The sequence below is a fragment of the Panicum virgatum genome, chromosome 1N (genome assembly GCF_016808335.1).
Source record: "Panicum virgatum strain AP13 chromosome 1N, P.virgatum_v5, whole genome shotgun sequence".
In the NCBI taxonomy this organism is placed as follows: domain Eukaryota; kingdom Viridiplantae; phylum Streptophyta; class Magnoliopsida; order Poales; family Poaceae; genus Panicum; species Panicum virgatum.
Window position 1 is genome coordinate 50,723,114 of NC_053145.1, and position 15,545 is coordinate 50,738,658.

A 15,545-nucleotide genomic window follows, 5' to 3' on the forward strand; every position below is an offset into this window, starting at 1 on the left:
CACGTTCAGGACCACATAGGGACGCGGCGGTGCCGGTATGCAGAGTAACTTCAGGAATCAGGCCTGCGTGCGAAGAAAGTCTGTTTTGTTTTTTTCTCCTTTTTGTAGAACGGAAAAAATCGGTTCAGGTAAACCCGTTGCCGGTCGTTTCTCGTGTTCACTCCAGTAAAAAACACCAGGAACTAGGCGTGCTGATTGCAGAGTAGTGGAGAGTGTACACTGTGTGTCTGTGTAAGCAGGGAAAGGCTGTACAGTACAAGAGGTCAGATTTGGAAGAAGGAACCAGAACCAGCTACTACTTGGCTACTTGCTACGACGATGGTCATCATGGGCGATCTGATCAAGGAAGAAACAGAGATGTGCACTGTGGGTGAACAGGCAGGCAGGTAAAAAACCGTCAGAGTACGTTCGATCCGAGTTTCCTGCACTACTATCTGTAAGCCTGCAACACAGAATTCCGATCCGGGTGAGATCTACTGGATCTGGATCCCCGCAGCGCGAGGCGGCGACTGGTCGGTAAATTCGCGTCTCTCCTCGACGACGTCCGTTCGCAGCCAAGTCAGAATTCCAGCAGGGCACAGCACGAGGCAGTGTCTGTCATGCCGCCGGTGCTCGCCCAGTCTTGGCAATTTTTATCGCGGATACAGGAGTACTGCTGGGCACTGCATCACGGTCAGGAATTCAGGACCGCAGCACGGCACACCAATGAATGCGATCCTTGTTCCTGCGTACTGGAACAACAGTCGTGCGCGCGCTACTTAACTCGCTCCACTTCAATTCCCAGCTCGATTCCACCAGGGGCCATGCGATGGCACAGCCGCCGACAATCTCTTCAAGAAATCACAGCGGTAGAAACTAGCAGAAATTAAGGGTCCGTTTGGCAGGGCTCCGACTCTTTCAAAAACAACTCCGACTCTGGCTTCTCAGATGGAGCGGTTTCTCTGGTGGAGTTGGAGCCGTTTTAGAAAATGTTTGGCAAAACAACTTCATTTGTTAGATTGATGTGTAAGCCGCGTGAAGCCACGATTTCATGGCTTCCCTTTGCCTATGTAAGCCGCCAATGGCTTCAGAACCGGCTTCACACGTGAAGCCGGTTACAAAACAAACGTTTGGGAGGGCTTCACCTGGAGCCGCTCGTGAAGCCGCTCCAGAAGCCCTCCCAAACGGGGCCTAACTGTACACGCTGGCGTGCATTGTGTGGTTCAGACTTGTTCGGAGAATGTTAGGACGCTGGTGAAGAATCGTCAAGGCGGCGTCAGTTGATCAGCTTCTAACAATCTACCCCACCGATTTATGGGTTTCACATGGCGTGCTGGTTAGTTGTTACTCTGCATTGCCCGGAGTAGTGGCCTCTTGCAGCGTACTTGAATGAAAAGTGGGGTGGATTACTGTAAATAGCCTGGAAGGTGTAGGTACTCTTTTGGTAAGTTCTTCATGGTAGGTGCCGGTTGAATCGCCCCTGCTCTGCAGAAATTGAATGTTGGTGAACGAACACGGTCTACTTGTAGTCTTGTATGAGCAGTACATTTATTCCAGTGAGATAGCGAGACGGTAGTAGGAGCGCCTCTGACAGACGCGCTCTAGGAACTTCAATTTTGCCTGGCTGTGAATGCATCTTGTTTTCCACCTTCACAGTAGAATTGTTGGATTAAACGAATTGGTAAAAAAATGAAAATTGTATGGAGGGAAAACTCATCCTGAACCTTTATCAGTTCATCGGTTCAGTGATTACAGAAAACAATGTCGACAGTGAAAGTTTTTCCACAGCATTCTGCGACCAAGGGCAAATTTGGGGTTAACTAACAACCGTTCTTCTTTTGTTTCACTAACTTTTCTTCCAGCATGCCCTATTTTTCGGGTACAACAAATTGTATCTTTAAATGGACTCTCCATCAGTAGAACGAATTAATTCAGGGTCTACCAGATTGGTTTTAGCATTAAAACCTTCTTAAATAACTGAAAATTCTTTCTCCTTCCCTGACCCTGATGCCAAACAACACAAGCGACGAGGAACATTTTCGATCGTAAGTACGAGTGATAATCGCCAACTAACAGCTCGTATCCAAAATCTAAGACCACTCCAGCCGTGCGATCCATTCTTATTGGTTGTGAACAAAAAGGCCTCTGCGACCTGTGCTGCAAGCACAGGCTGACACTAGCCCCCTGCTGGGCTAGCTGTTGGGGCACATGATCCAAAGCTGCCCGGGGTACTAAAGGTGGCAACCACACAACCACCTCGCATGTGTGCATTTGCTAGGGGTGGCCAGGGAGCAGTGCGGCTTTCATCAGCCTGGTGCAGTGCAGGATGGCGATCGATCGAGGCCGTCGTCTTCCTCTATAAAACCACACGACCGCCGCCTCCCCCATCTCCTCCCTGAGCACGCGTAGGCGGTAGGCCACACCTGGGCATCCCTCTCTAGCTAACTTGGCAGCTGACGAGACTTGTTACACGAACAATGGGCTACGCTGGTCTCGCGCCTCTGCTCGCGCTCGCCTCCGTCCTCTGCCTGCTGCCCGCGGCGTCCGCGGCGCGGGCCTTCTTCGTGTTCGGCGACTCCCTCGTGGACAACGGCAACAACAACTACCTGCTCACCACGGCGCGCGCCGACGCGCCGCCCTACGGCATCGACTTCCCCACGCACCGCGCCACGGGCCGCTTCTCCAACGGGCTCAACATCCCCGACATCATCAGTAAGAGCCAATGCCTTCAGTTACCTCGACCAGCTTAATTTCTGCTTGCCAGTCGCCATCCTTCTGAAGCTGTGCTGTGCTGCGCTGACGTTTGGTTTCAGGCGAGCACCTCGAGGCCGAACCAGCGCTGCCGTACCTGAGCCCGGAGCTCCGGGGGGCGAAGCTGCTCGTAGGCGCCAACTTCGCGTCGGCCGGCGTCGGGATCCTCAATGACACGGGGATACAATTTGTACGCACGCCCCTGTCCCTCTGTCACGCATGCTGTATATAGCTCCGAATTCTGACGTCCCGCCACGCATCGTGCGGCAATTCGTGCTTGTGGTCGCTCGTCGAGCAGGTGAACATCATCCGGATCGGCGACCAGCTGCAGTACTTCCGGGAGTACCAGCGGAAGCTGAGGGCCCTCGTCGGCGAGGAGCAGGCGACGCAGCTCGTGAACCAGGCCCTCGTGCTCATCACCCTCGGCGGCAACGACTTCGTCAACAACTACTACCTGGTGCCCATGTCCGTGCGCTCGCGCCAGTACGCGCTCCCGGACTACGTCCGCTTCCTCGTCGCCGAGTACCGCAAGATCCTCTCGGTGAACCCACGCGTCCTCCTCCTCCTCCTCTCTGGCAGCCGCCACCGGCAGCTCCTGATCGACTGACCGGGTCGCCGCCGGCCGCGTGCGTGCAGAGGCTGTACGAGCTGGGCGCGCGGAAGGTGATCGTGACGGGGACGGGGCCGCTGGGGTGCGTGCCCGCGGAGCTGGCGATGCACAGCCAGAACGGCGAGTGCGCGGCGGAGCTGATGCGCGCCACCAACCTCTTCAACCCGCAGCTGGTGGACATGGTGCGCGGCCTCAACCGAGCCATCGGCGCCGACGTCTTCGTCACGGCCAACACCATGCGCATGAACTTCGACTACATCAACGACCCGCAGAGATTCGGTGGGTCGCGTCTCGTCGTCGTCGCCTGCGCTGATCGATGAACATACATGAAGATTGTCGACGTGGCTGAGCTTGGATTTCCTCTGTCTCGCGTGGTTTGTTTTTTGTCTTCAGGGTTCACGAACGTGCAGGTGGCGTGCTGCGGGCAGGGCCCGTACAACGGGATCGGGCTGTGCACGCCGGCGTCCAACGTGTGCGCCAACCGGGACGTGTTCGCCTTCTGGGACGCGTTCCACCCCACGGAGCGGGCCAACCGCATCATCGTCGGCCAGTTCATGCACGGCGACACGGACTACATGCACCCCATGAACCTCAGCACCATCCTCGCCATGGACCGGGAGGGGCGGCTCTAGACCCATCTTCTAGCGTGACCATCAGTCGATCTGCCTGGATTAGTGTGTCATGTCGTGGCCCGATCGAGTGCGAGTGTGTGTGTGACAATGCCTTACTGATATATCTGTCATAAATTTAACAGAATTAGTAATTGGTTGGGATTGATTCGTTCGAGTCATGCTCTGTGCCTAATTTGTTGGTGACTTGGTGTTACTTTGGGTGTGTTTAGTTCCCCGTTTTAGAATTTTGAAAAAGAATATTTTCACATTTAAAGTATTAAACATAGACTAATCACAAAATTAATTACATATCTCGTCTGTAAACTACGAGATAAATCTAATGAGCCTAATTAATCCATCGTTAGCATATACTAGTCTATCAACCCGTGCTCCCGCACGGTCTAATTAGAATAAATATAAGAATGAGGTCAACAATTATAATTATCTATCTCACGTCTTTTTTGATCTATTAAATATTCTAACAAATACTCTAAAATATATATTTATCATTACCTAGTTACAATATATTTCATTTTGCATCACACATCCATATATATTCAATATATGTTTAGTTGAATTATTTGTTTGTGAATTGATATTCTTATCTCTTCCATCATACATGAATATATAGTGACATATATCGTGGGTAGTATTTTTATATAAATAATATATTAATAATAATAGAAATAGTAATTTTGAATTTTATATTGGTGCACTTTAATATACTATTATAATTATATAATTTAGATTCAGATTTAGGAGTAATTTAACTTGTAATAATTAAAGACATAATTGGGGGTATTTGTATTATTTTTGTAATGGCATAGGTGGGTAATTTACACAAAGATTAGGGGGCTACATTAATTTTTTTATAATGGCAGATGTGGGTAACTTAGATACATGTTTAGAGGATTAATTTAGTTTATTTTCATAATGACAGAGGTGGGTAATTTATTAGGAAAGATAACAGATCCGATGATTATTATAATTAGAGTTGTTGGATTGATGACTGAATGTTTCTTATTTTTGTGATAATTTATAGAATTTCTCTATTTTTCAGAGTGTCCACCTAGGATCCTAGGTGGTTTCATGTGGATGCTCCAAAAGAGCCTCCAATTAGTAATAGTAAGATTTATTGTAGCTTTACTGTAGCAATTTAATGTCTAATCACGACCAAATTAGGTTCATTAGATTCGTCTTGCCATTTACAGTCCATTTGTGTAATGCGATTTTTTCCTACTATATTTAATACATCATGCAGGCGATTTACAAATCTTTTGGAGTTTTGAACTTTGAATCTAAACAAGGCCTTTATATGGTATACAAATGAGATGACCATTTGGAATACCTCTTTTCTTTTCTTTTTTTCTTATAAAAACAAAAAAGGTTAATTGGATTGGTACCATTGCAATTTCTCAAGGTTGGAGATATACCATTACAATTCTCTATATTGGAAATATGCTACTAGAATACAACTTTCTCTACTTTGGACTCACACGCAGCGTATATGAGTTTGGTATTTTCATGTATGGGCTGTGTTTAGTTCCTCCAAAGTTTCCAAACTTTCCGTCACATCGAAATCACATTAAAACATTAAATATAGTAAATGATGCATGTATGGAACACTAAATGTGGGTAAACAAAATAACTTATTACACAGTTTGGATGTACATTGCGAGATGAATCTTTTGAGCCTAGTTAGTCCATGTTATGACAATATTTACCACATATAAACGAAAATGCTACAGTACTTTTCAGTTTAACTTTTCGCAACTTTTTCGCATCTAAACACAGCCATGGACCTATTTGCCCCTCTCTCTGCCGTACTCGCCCTGCTCCAATACGCCGCGTCGCTCAGAACCCCAGCCGCCGGCGATCCTCGGAGTACCTACTGCCGCACCGGGGACCGGAGCAGAGGAGGCCTGCCGCTTGTCTGCCTGCCGCGTGCGGGCGCAGGCCCGCCCCTGCCGCTGGCGCAGGCGCCTGCCGCAGGCGCAGGACCCTGCCGGCGCGCCAGCGCCTCCCGCATGCAAGAGCTAGGCCCTGCGGTCGCCTGCCCTGCCGCCCGCATGCAAAAGCTAGTAGGAGTACACGTATCATGGATACATGTAAAAGAATAAAATTGTAAATTGATGTGAATTGATTAAGATGATTAAATGTCTTTGCCAATTTGAGGCTGTGATTATTGTGTTAATTTGGGAATCTGAATATAGAAATTGCCTCAATTTATTAATGTTGCTTTAGTATAAGTGTATGCATCCAAACAAAAACTTTCAGATAATTTTTCTTCTTTGGTTTCATTAGTGATATGCTCTCAAATTGACAGCAGTAAGTAATCACAATTTACAATACTACAATAAGCATAGTTCACAACACTTAATTGATTGACATTCAATATTCAGTAACAAACTTAAGTGATTATGCTCAAAATTTTGACAGCATATCTCCAGAATTGGTATATGAAAGCACACATATATATGATAGACAATTTCACAATTGTGGTAGCACACTTATATATATGACAGATAATTCATCTAGGGTTCACAAGTTCACAAATTCGAACCAGGTTCACAAGTTAAGGCCACATCATAAAAGTATGGCACATCACAAAAGCATAGCAGATCACAAAAGCATGGCACATCATAGTTTAGGCCACATCACAGTTTAGGCAACCTCTAGTCTTGAAAGACTAGTCTCCTAATGCTACTAACAACAGTAGTAGGTGGGTCAGCTGCAGCCTTCTTAGCCTTCTTCTTCTTGGGTGTCTTCTTCTTCCTCTGAACTTTTTGTTTCTTGGTTTGGGAGGGACCAGCTTCAGCTTCATCACCTAATTCAGCTTGTTTGCTACATTTGAAAAGTAAATTTACATGTTCCAAAGTGAATCATAACAACTTTGATTTAGTGCACAGAAACATACCTTTTGTTAGCCTTGTTCCTTGGTGGAGCTCTCTCACCATCTTCTCCAATCTCGGCCAGTTTGCAAGTTTTTTCAAAGTGGCCAGTACCTCGACATCTCTTATATCTGACCTCTTTTTTGGAAGCATTTTTCTCCAAACAACCTCTGTAACTTTGAACCTTTGGTCTTCCTGCTCCTCTGCTAAGCAATGGTGGAAACACTTTGAATCCAAGTTCCACAATAGGCCATTGTGTCCTATCTAGGAGAGGTTCAATTCTGTCCATATAGGCTGTCTTGAACCTAGTTACTGAGTAAAAATCATCAACAAAATCATCAATTTTCAACCCTCTATTGGACTGGATCCATGCCAAGGCATGTTTGCAGGGTTTCCCTGTAACCTGCCACTCCCTGCACGAGCACTTACGGTTGTGCACACGAGCACTTACGGTTGTGCAAGTCAACTGTGTGCCTTCTCTGATTGTTCCAATCATCCAAGATGGTTACTTCAGCAATATCAACATTACTAGTAACTACCTTGACCACTTTGAGGTTATGAGTGATCAAGTTCAGCTCCTTCTTTACATTTGGAAGTATTCCATCTGTCCACTGCCTAGCAAGCATTTTCTTAGTGTATCTCTTCTCCATGATGAGGTCACTTATTCTATCAACTAATTCATGCAGTAGCAAACCTTTGAACTTTCTTATTTGTGAATTGAAGCTCTCTGAAACATTATTTTTCAAGTAGTCACACTTGCTGTTTTCTGAAAATCTGCACCTGTACCAGATCCTATTGTGGTGCTGTTCAAGGTATTCAATTGCAGCGGGAGCAAACTCAAAATTTTTCTTCATGTGCCACTGAAACATCCCTTGTGTGTAGCTTCTAGCTGCAGGGTACAAGTGAGCAGTGAACACATCACCATAATAGTGCTTCATAAAATTCTGGTACAAGTGCCCATGCACTCTCTATTTTCAGCTTGTGGGAAGATAGCCCCCACTGCAGTCTCTTGTCCTTTACAAGCATCTGTACTAATAACCAGATTGGGAACATCTTCTATAGACATATGAAACTGCTCCATGAACCATTTCCAGCTATCTTCAGTTTCTGACTCGAAAATTCCATAAGCTATGTGGTACAACCAATTGCGTCCATCCACACCAGTAGCTGAAGCTAACTGACCCTTGTATTTACCAGTCAAACAGGAAGCATCTATCCCAATAAAAAGTATGCAACCAGCCAAGAATCCATCAACACATGGTCGAAGAGCAACAAAAATCCCCATGAACCTATTTTTGTCGCCAATCCTCTCCAACTCTATATGTACACAGCTACCTGGCGATACTTTCTCAATTTGAGCAACCCAATTAAACAACAACCGAAAACTCTCCTCATATTTACCATGGATCTGCTCTAATGCTACCTTCATACCTAACCATGCCTTGGAGTATTTCAACCGAATGTCATAGTCACCCTCCAATTTTTCCTTGCAGTCACTTGCACCTTTTTTTTTGGATTCTTCTTCAGCCAATCTGCCAACCGATCTGCACACCATCCTTGGGTGGCCATCTTCCCTACTCTGAGTTTTGTGGTAGCACAGTTGTGTTCAGCTGGTATCTTTTTAATCTACACAAACAAATTGAATAGGACACTAGATGCATAAACCACAATTATAACAAATAAACAATTATCACACCAATGAAAAAATAATTACCTCTATTGTCTTGTCATAAAAAATCCTAGAAGCATGTATGCACCAAGGACATCCCTCTGCTTTACATTGCTCTAAATTTTGTCTTGTCAGTAACCAGATCAGCAAATTCAAAGTCTGTCATCACAGCAAAATGCCTAATTGTCTTCCTGAATGCAACAATATCGGGCCACCGCCCTCCCACCACAATTTTGGGGTTTTCTGGATCATTTACAATACTAACATCCAGTGGATCTGCATCATTAATCTCTGCCTCAAGAGGAACACCTCTTTCAGCAGCAGCATTAGCACATGGTTCTGGAAGAGCGTTAGCAGCTTGTGCAGCCTTAGTGTGCTCATCTGGAGGTTGGGGTACTAGCATGTACATTTCCTCATCATCAACACCCACATACTCCTCCTCATTATTAAAAATGTCTGGCTCCCTCTGAGGCTCTAGTTCTGGCTCTGCGTCTAGCTCAGCAGTATGGTTGATACAAGGGCTAACATTAGGATTAGGCTGCTATGCAGGAATTTGAATAGGATTCTCATGGCTATTTGGAACTGCATCTTGGTTATCATCCGGAGAACTTAAACAAATTGGCTCTATGGTAGCAAATTCATTGACTTCTGCAATTGTTAACATCAGAACCCTAGCAAAAAAACAAGTTCAAAAAATTACAACACGGTCACATCACTGCTTAAACTTTCAAGTTTGTAGATGCCAACCTGTCCTCATCGACCTCGTGAACGGACAACCTCCAGCTCGTCGCTTCCATCGCCGGCATGTCAAGGGGCCTGGGTGTGCTCGCAGGAGGCGTCGAGGGGGCGATCTCCACCGCGTGGGCACGGCCCTCTCCAACGAGGCCGGCATCTAGGGCTCCAGTGGGCGTGCTTGCGGGAGGAATCGAGGCCCGATCATGGTCGCGGGCGGGAGGCAGAGGGCCGGCGGCGCCCTAGCCGTGCGCCACAGGGGCAGCGATGTAACGACCCGGCCCAGGAGAACGGCTAAGATCTACTCTACACGTTGAGTAGACCACACCTGTTAAATAACTCTCTCGCGCTTTCGTCCTCGCTTCGCGCAAAAAGTTCGAACCGGAGTTATCAACTCTCCTCAGGCTCGGTATTTAAGTTGGCTCACTCAGCGATCAGAAAGCAAGGTGGCGCTAACCAGCTGCTCCCGACGCGCTACAGAGTTTTTTTCGCGTGAACAGTACCCGCGCTACGGTACCCGCAAACTCAGCCCGCAACGCAGCCCAGCCCATTTGGTGCTACAGTATTACGGCGCTGCAGTACCGGCTTACAGTACACACGAAAGTGGCCCAGCCCACTTAGCTCGTCGGGCCGATTCCCTGGGGTTGTTGCATACACCCACCCTAAAGGATTTGATGTTCGACGCTCGTCAAACAACGGAGCCAACTTACCCTAACGGGACACTAAATCAAAACCGCGAGAGTCGGCTCTGATACCAGAGTAACGACCCGGCCCGGGAGAATGGCTAAGATTTAGCCTACACGTTGAGTAGACCACACCTGTTAAATAACTCTCTTGCGCTTTCGTCATCGCTTTGCGAAAAAATTCGAACCGGAGTTATCAACTCTCCTCAGGCTCGGTATTTAAGTTGGCTCACTCAGCGATCGGAAAGCAAAGTGGCGCTAACCAGCTGCTCCCGACGCGCTACAACATTTTTTCGCGTGAACAGTACCCTCGCTACAGTAACCCGCAAACTCATACCACAACGCAGCCCAGCCCGTTTGGTGCTACAGTATTACGAAGCTACAGTACCGCTTACAGTCCACGCGAAAGTGGCCCAGCCCGCTTAGCTCGTCGGGCCGATTCCCTGGGGCTGTTATAGGCGAGCCGTGGTCGCGCGCCGCGTGGACTGTGTTCTGTTGGCGAGGTTCGCTCGCAGCTAGAGCTTCGGAGGGACTACTATCGGGAGACATGGCAATCGCAGGACCTAGCTCTTGCAGCGGTTTTTCTATTTTTCTATTTTTTAATTTTGTTTTTTACAAAAATATATTTTCGTTTTCGAAATTTACCGGTCACCCTACTGCTGGGCGGCAGGGGTTTTTCTGCAAAAAATTTCGCGAAAAATTTGTGCGCCGGCCCCTGGAGGACCGGTCGCCCGGCAGGGGGGCGCCGGCCCCCCAGGCCACCCGGCAGTGGGGCGGCGGGTCGTGGCCGCCCGCCAGCAGAGTGACCGGCTCCCTCACCCTTTTATAAGGGTTGGCTGGTCCCCCCACCCCTCATTTGCATCACTAAAGTTCCAGAAACCAAGAAAAGAGAGGGAGAGAGGCGAAGCCCTGCCGGATTTTCGAGCCGGCGACTGCAGGTAACCAAAATTCTTCTACGCTTTACAAATAGATTATGTTATAATTATTTTTATTGACACAGTATATTAGCAATCATTTTAATATTATTATTGTGTGACCAGATATGTCGAGCAGGCTTCATTTTCAAATTTATTATGGTGACTACTATATTTCTCATGATGCGTATGGAGTAAATCTATCAGCTTTTGAACGCAGAGAGTGCGGAATAGATAAACCCTTGGAGATGAGTTTTGGTTCCATACGCAAATGACTTCACGAGATATTCAATGTGAATCCAAAGACCCATTTCCTAACCATTCAGACTATGACGAATTGGGCAACTGAAGGGGATTTCTGGGAGTTGATGCTTATAACAAATACCGAAGAATGACAGACTTACATGCAAGCAGCTCTTGACCGCGGGTGGCCTCTTGCAATGCTAATTCAGATTCAGCAAAAGGCAGCTCATTTTCGTGAAGGGTCAACAAGTACATCATCTCATATGAACCAAGCAGTGGAACAAGAAAATGAAGATCAGAACATGCATGTCATAGAACCTGAGCCGCAAGGTATAGCTGATCAGGTAGGAGAAAAAGAAGATTAGAACGTGCATGTCATTCAACCTAAGCCGCAAGGTTTAGCTGATGAGGGGGAGCGGATACCTAGAATAGTGAAAACTGTAGAGAATGAAGACCAGGAGGCTCGAATGATGGAAGAATGTGGGGACTCATCAGACGATGAGGACTACTCGTTGCTAGGTGAATGGCGAGACAAGGGTTTTGGAAATCCAGTGATACAGAATATTAGGGGTAATGAGTACGAATACAGAGAGAATGAGGTTGTGCAGGGGGCAAAGTATCCTAGCATTGAAGCTGTGAAGAATGATGTGAAGCTTTGGGCTATATCTTTGAGGAAGGAATTCAGAGTTGTGAAGTCTAGCAGCAAAGAATATGAGGTAAAGTGTGTCAATGGCGATTGTACATGGCGAGTACATGCCTACAAGGGCAAGTACAAGACACACTGGGAGTATTCAATTGTTACACCACATACATGTAGATTAACTGCTGTTGCGCAAAATCACCGTAACATCACATCCACTTTCGTGGCCAAGAAGATGTATGGGGTGATTCTCGACAAAATTGATAATTAGGGACATAGACGACCGTTTTCAATACAAAATCAGCTATGCAAAGACTTGGCGGGCGAAACAAAAAGTGTTTGAGATGAGGTTCGGCACATATGAGGTATCATATGATAACCTGCCTCACATGCTGTCAGCAATTGTGCAGAGAAATCTTGGAAGCGCGACTGATACCTACATTGTACCAAATTTGTATGGGGGACCTGGATTTCTACTCCGTGCTTTCTTCTATCTTGGTGCATGTGTGAGGGCATTTATGTATTGTCTTCCTGTTCTGTGTATCGACGGCACATTCTTGATAGGGAGATATAATGGGACAATACTGACAGCGATTGGAGTTTATTGCAACAAGCAGGTGGTTCCCATCGCCTTTGCTTTTGTTGAGAATGAGAACACAGAGAGCTAGTACTGGTTCCTCGAACATGTGAAGATTCACGTTGTTGCTGCAAGGCCTGATGTTTGCCTCATCAGTGACAGGCATGCAGGTCTTCTAGCAGCAATAAGGCAACTACATGAAGGAACTCGAGGACAACCGCCTATATGGCCAGATATTGTGAGTAAGTGGTGCCTAAGGCATATGGGTGCAAACTTTTATGAGCGCTTCAAGAATAAGGAACTTATGAATTTGTTCAAGAGGTTGTGCACTCAGAATCAGCAGCGGAAGTTCGATGCTTTGTGGCAGGTGCTAGATAACATGTGCGCCGAGCTGCTAAAGGAACAGGCCTCAACCTCCAGCCGTAGACGTTCAGGTGGCGGACCTTTCACACAGTGGATCAAGAATGCACCTAAGGAGAAGTGGTCATTTCTATATGACACTGGTGGGTATCGATATGGGATCGAGACAACCAACCACGTAGAGTGTTACAATATGATAATGCGTCATGTTTGTGGATTTCCTCTTGTTGGCATAGTTGAGTTCATCATGTACGGATGCACATGGTACTTCAGAGAGCGGTACCAGACAGCTGCTGTCTTACTTAATGATCCACGAGTGGTTTTTTGTAATATGGCCACTAAATACATGAAAGAAAAGATTGAAAAGGCTCAATATCACAGAGTGGTCTCCATGGGCACAAAGGATCAAAGGTTTGAGGTTTTATGCAAGGACAGGACAGGTCAGGGTGTCCGCAGACAAAGGGTGGTTCAGGATTGCTTGATAACGCCGGAAGGCAAGGTGTTTTGCAGATGCAAGAAGCCACAACTTCTTCACTTACCATACTCCCATGTCATTGCGGTATGTTCAGAATCTGGGTTGGAACCTGGGGTTTGTTTTGCAGATGCAAGAAGCCACAACTTCTTCACTTACTATGCTCCCATGTCATTGCGGTATGTTCAGAATCTGGGTTGGAACCTGGGGTTTTTGTTTCTGAATATTACAGAAAAGAAACCGTTGTGCACACTTGGGGCCATGAGATATATGGCATAGGCAGTCTGGGATCATTCACTATATCAAATATCCCTCCAATGTACATTCCCAATCCAGATGCTAGGAGAGGGGTAGGTCGACGGCAGACACTTCGTATCCATAGTGGAATGGATGAGTCTGAGGCAGGAAAGAAGAAAAAACGATGCAACCTGTGTGGAGCAGACGGTCACACTTACAAGAAGTGCCCTAAAATGCATGAAGATAATGCTGGTGCCGAGGTTGGACCTTCTGGGAATCCCACCGATGGATTGCCTCCGGATTTTGGAGCCGGTCGTGTTTAGATTTCGTTATGTATCGATATGTATTTGAACCAGATGTATGGATATGTATTCCCACCTGTATGTGACAATTACATTTCGTTATGTATGGATATGTATTTGAATCAGATCATAGCATGTAATAATACGAAGGTATTTGTGTAGTAAAATTTCTTAGTTGCAGTTCTAAATATGTAGGTTGCTTGAATTAGATTGCTCACTGAATGTAGTGTACTGAAAATAGAAGGGTCAGGTAGGTTACAAATCATAAATTCCCGGCTTGCAATATAATTTTGTAAACAATGCTACGATTACAAAGCAGAGGCCTAAGGCGTTCGTACTACTATGGTAAATAACGCTGAGACCTTTGCTGTAAACTAGGTACTTTAACAATGAAAAATAGTGGCATGTGCAACACGGTAACCTCGTGTTGTGACTAAACCTGACATGCCTTAGTAAATATAAAATGCCGGGATTACATGATGGTACTTTACTGAGTGCACCGGGGATATTTTCCCTTCCTAATAACTTCAGGCCCTGCTTCCTTAGCACGGCGGGCCCTCTCTCGCTTCCTCTCCCTGTCAACTTCACGTTCCTCTGCCTCCTGACGTTCCACTTCTGCAATCCTCTTCTGAATCTCTTCCTGTTCTTTCTTGCGCTTCTCCTCCATCTGTTCTTCATGCAGCATTCGTTGCCACCTTTGTGCAGCCCACCTTGCTTGACGCTCAACATGGTCCTTATTCTGCTGAGATTGCTCGATGTCTAACCACTGCACGAAATCGCATAGAGGCGGTGGAGTCTTTCCCCAAATCATGTTAGAAGTCATTATCAGATCCGAAAGTGGCAATCTCTGATAGTTTTTGTAGTAACTTTGCTCTATCCTTACCGTAATGCTTGGGCGGATCATACTCGGAATTCTCGCACATGAAGAATCTCATGTCAAAGTCGTCCCCCAAAACCCTGGATTTCATTAGCTTGCACAAGGATCCGCAAAAGCACATAGGCACCTGGACTCCTTGAGGGACTGTTTCCCTCACCTTACTCCGTGGAATGTAGGTGGATCCTGAGGAGGCCATGGTGTTGAGCTCTGGCAATCACAAGTGCGCAATCAGATTGCTAATGTACTGTATCACAAATTGATTGCTAATCTACTATGTCAACAAAAATAATTACAACATAATCTATTTGTAAAGCGTAGAAGAATTTTGGTTACCTGCAGTCGCCGGCTCGATAATCCGGTAGGGCTTCGCCTCTCTTCCTCCCTCCTCTCTTTCTTTTTTCTGGATTTTTAGTGAGGCAAATGAGGGGTGGGGTGGCAGACAAACCCTTATATAGCGGAGGGGGAGGCGGCCGCCCCGCTGCCGGGCGACCGGTCCTCCAGGGGCCGGGGCGCAAATTTTCCGCGAAACTTTTTGTAGAAAAGCCCCTGTCGTCCGGTAGCTGGGCGGCCGGGGTATATTTCTGTAAATTTTGAAAATAAAAATATATTTTTGTAAAAAACGAAATTCAAAAATATAAAAATAAAAAAATCGCGCTGTTGCATGCAGGAGGCGGCGGCTAGATCCTGCGCCAGCAGTAGGCTGGCCTGTGCGCGCCAGCGGCAGGCATGCCTGCACCCGCAAGCGGCAGGGCCTGCGCCGTCACGCGGCAGGCCTCCTCTGCTCCGGTCCCTAGTGCGGCAGTGGTGCTCCGAGGATCAGCAGCGGCTAGGGTTTTGAGCGACGCACCATGACATTATGACATTAGGGATGGCAACGGGTCTAAACCTGTCGGCGGCTAGATCCTGCTCCAGCAGTAGGCTGGCCTGTGCGCGCCAGCGGCAGGCATGCCTGCGCCCGCAAGCGGCAGGGGTCTGCGCCGTCACGCGGCAGGCCTCC

The 15,545-nt window shown here is 46.9% G+C and overlaps 2 protein-coding genes across 2 annotated transcripts; one reads left to right on the forward strand and one right to left on the reverse strand.

The window, feature by feature from the left end:
• Positions 1-2,292: 2,292 nt before the first annotated feature.
• Positions 2,293-4,130, forward strand: LOC120656463 (GDSL esterase/lipase LTL1-like). Its single transcript, XM_039934556.1, has 5 exons — positions 2,293-2,691; positions 2,793-2,920; positions 3,029-3,271; positions 3,367-3,619; positions 3,734-4,130. Exons 1-5 carry the CDS (start codon positions 2,457-2,459, stop codon positions 3,970-3,972), a joined length of 1,098 nt encoding a protein of 365 aa, XP_039790490.1. The 5' UTR covers positions 2,293-2,456; the 3' UTR covers positions 3,973-4,130.
• Positions 4,131-6,626: 2,496 nt separating this feature from the next.
• Positions 6,627-8,127, reverse strand: LOC120653630. Its single transcript, XM_039931331.1, has 3 exons — positions 7,794-8,127; positions 7,272-7,731; positions 6,627-6,795 (listed from the first exon to the last, which is right to left on the reverse strand). The coding sequence occupies exons 1-3, from the start codon at positions 8,125-8,127 to the stop codon at positions 6,627-6,629; spliced, it is 963 nt and encodes a 320-aa protein (XP_039787265.1).
• Positions 8,128-15,545: the final 7,418 nt, after the last annotated feature.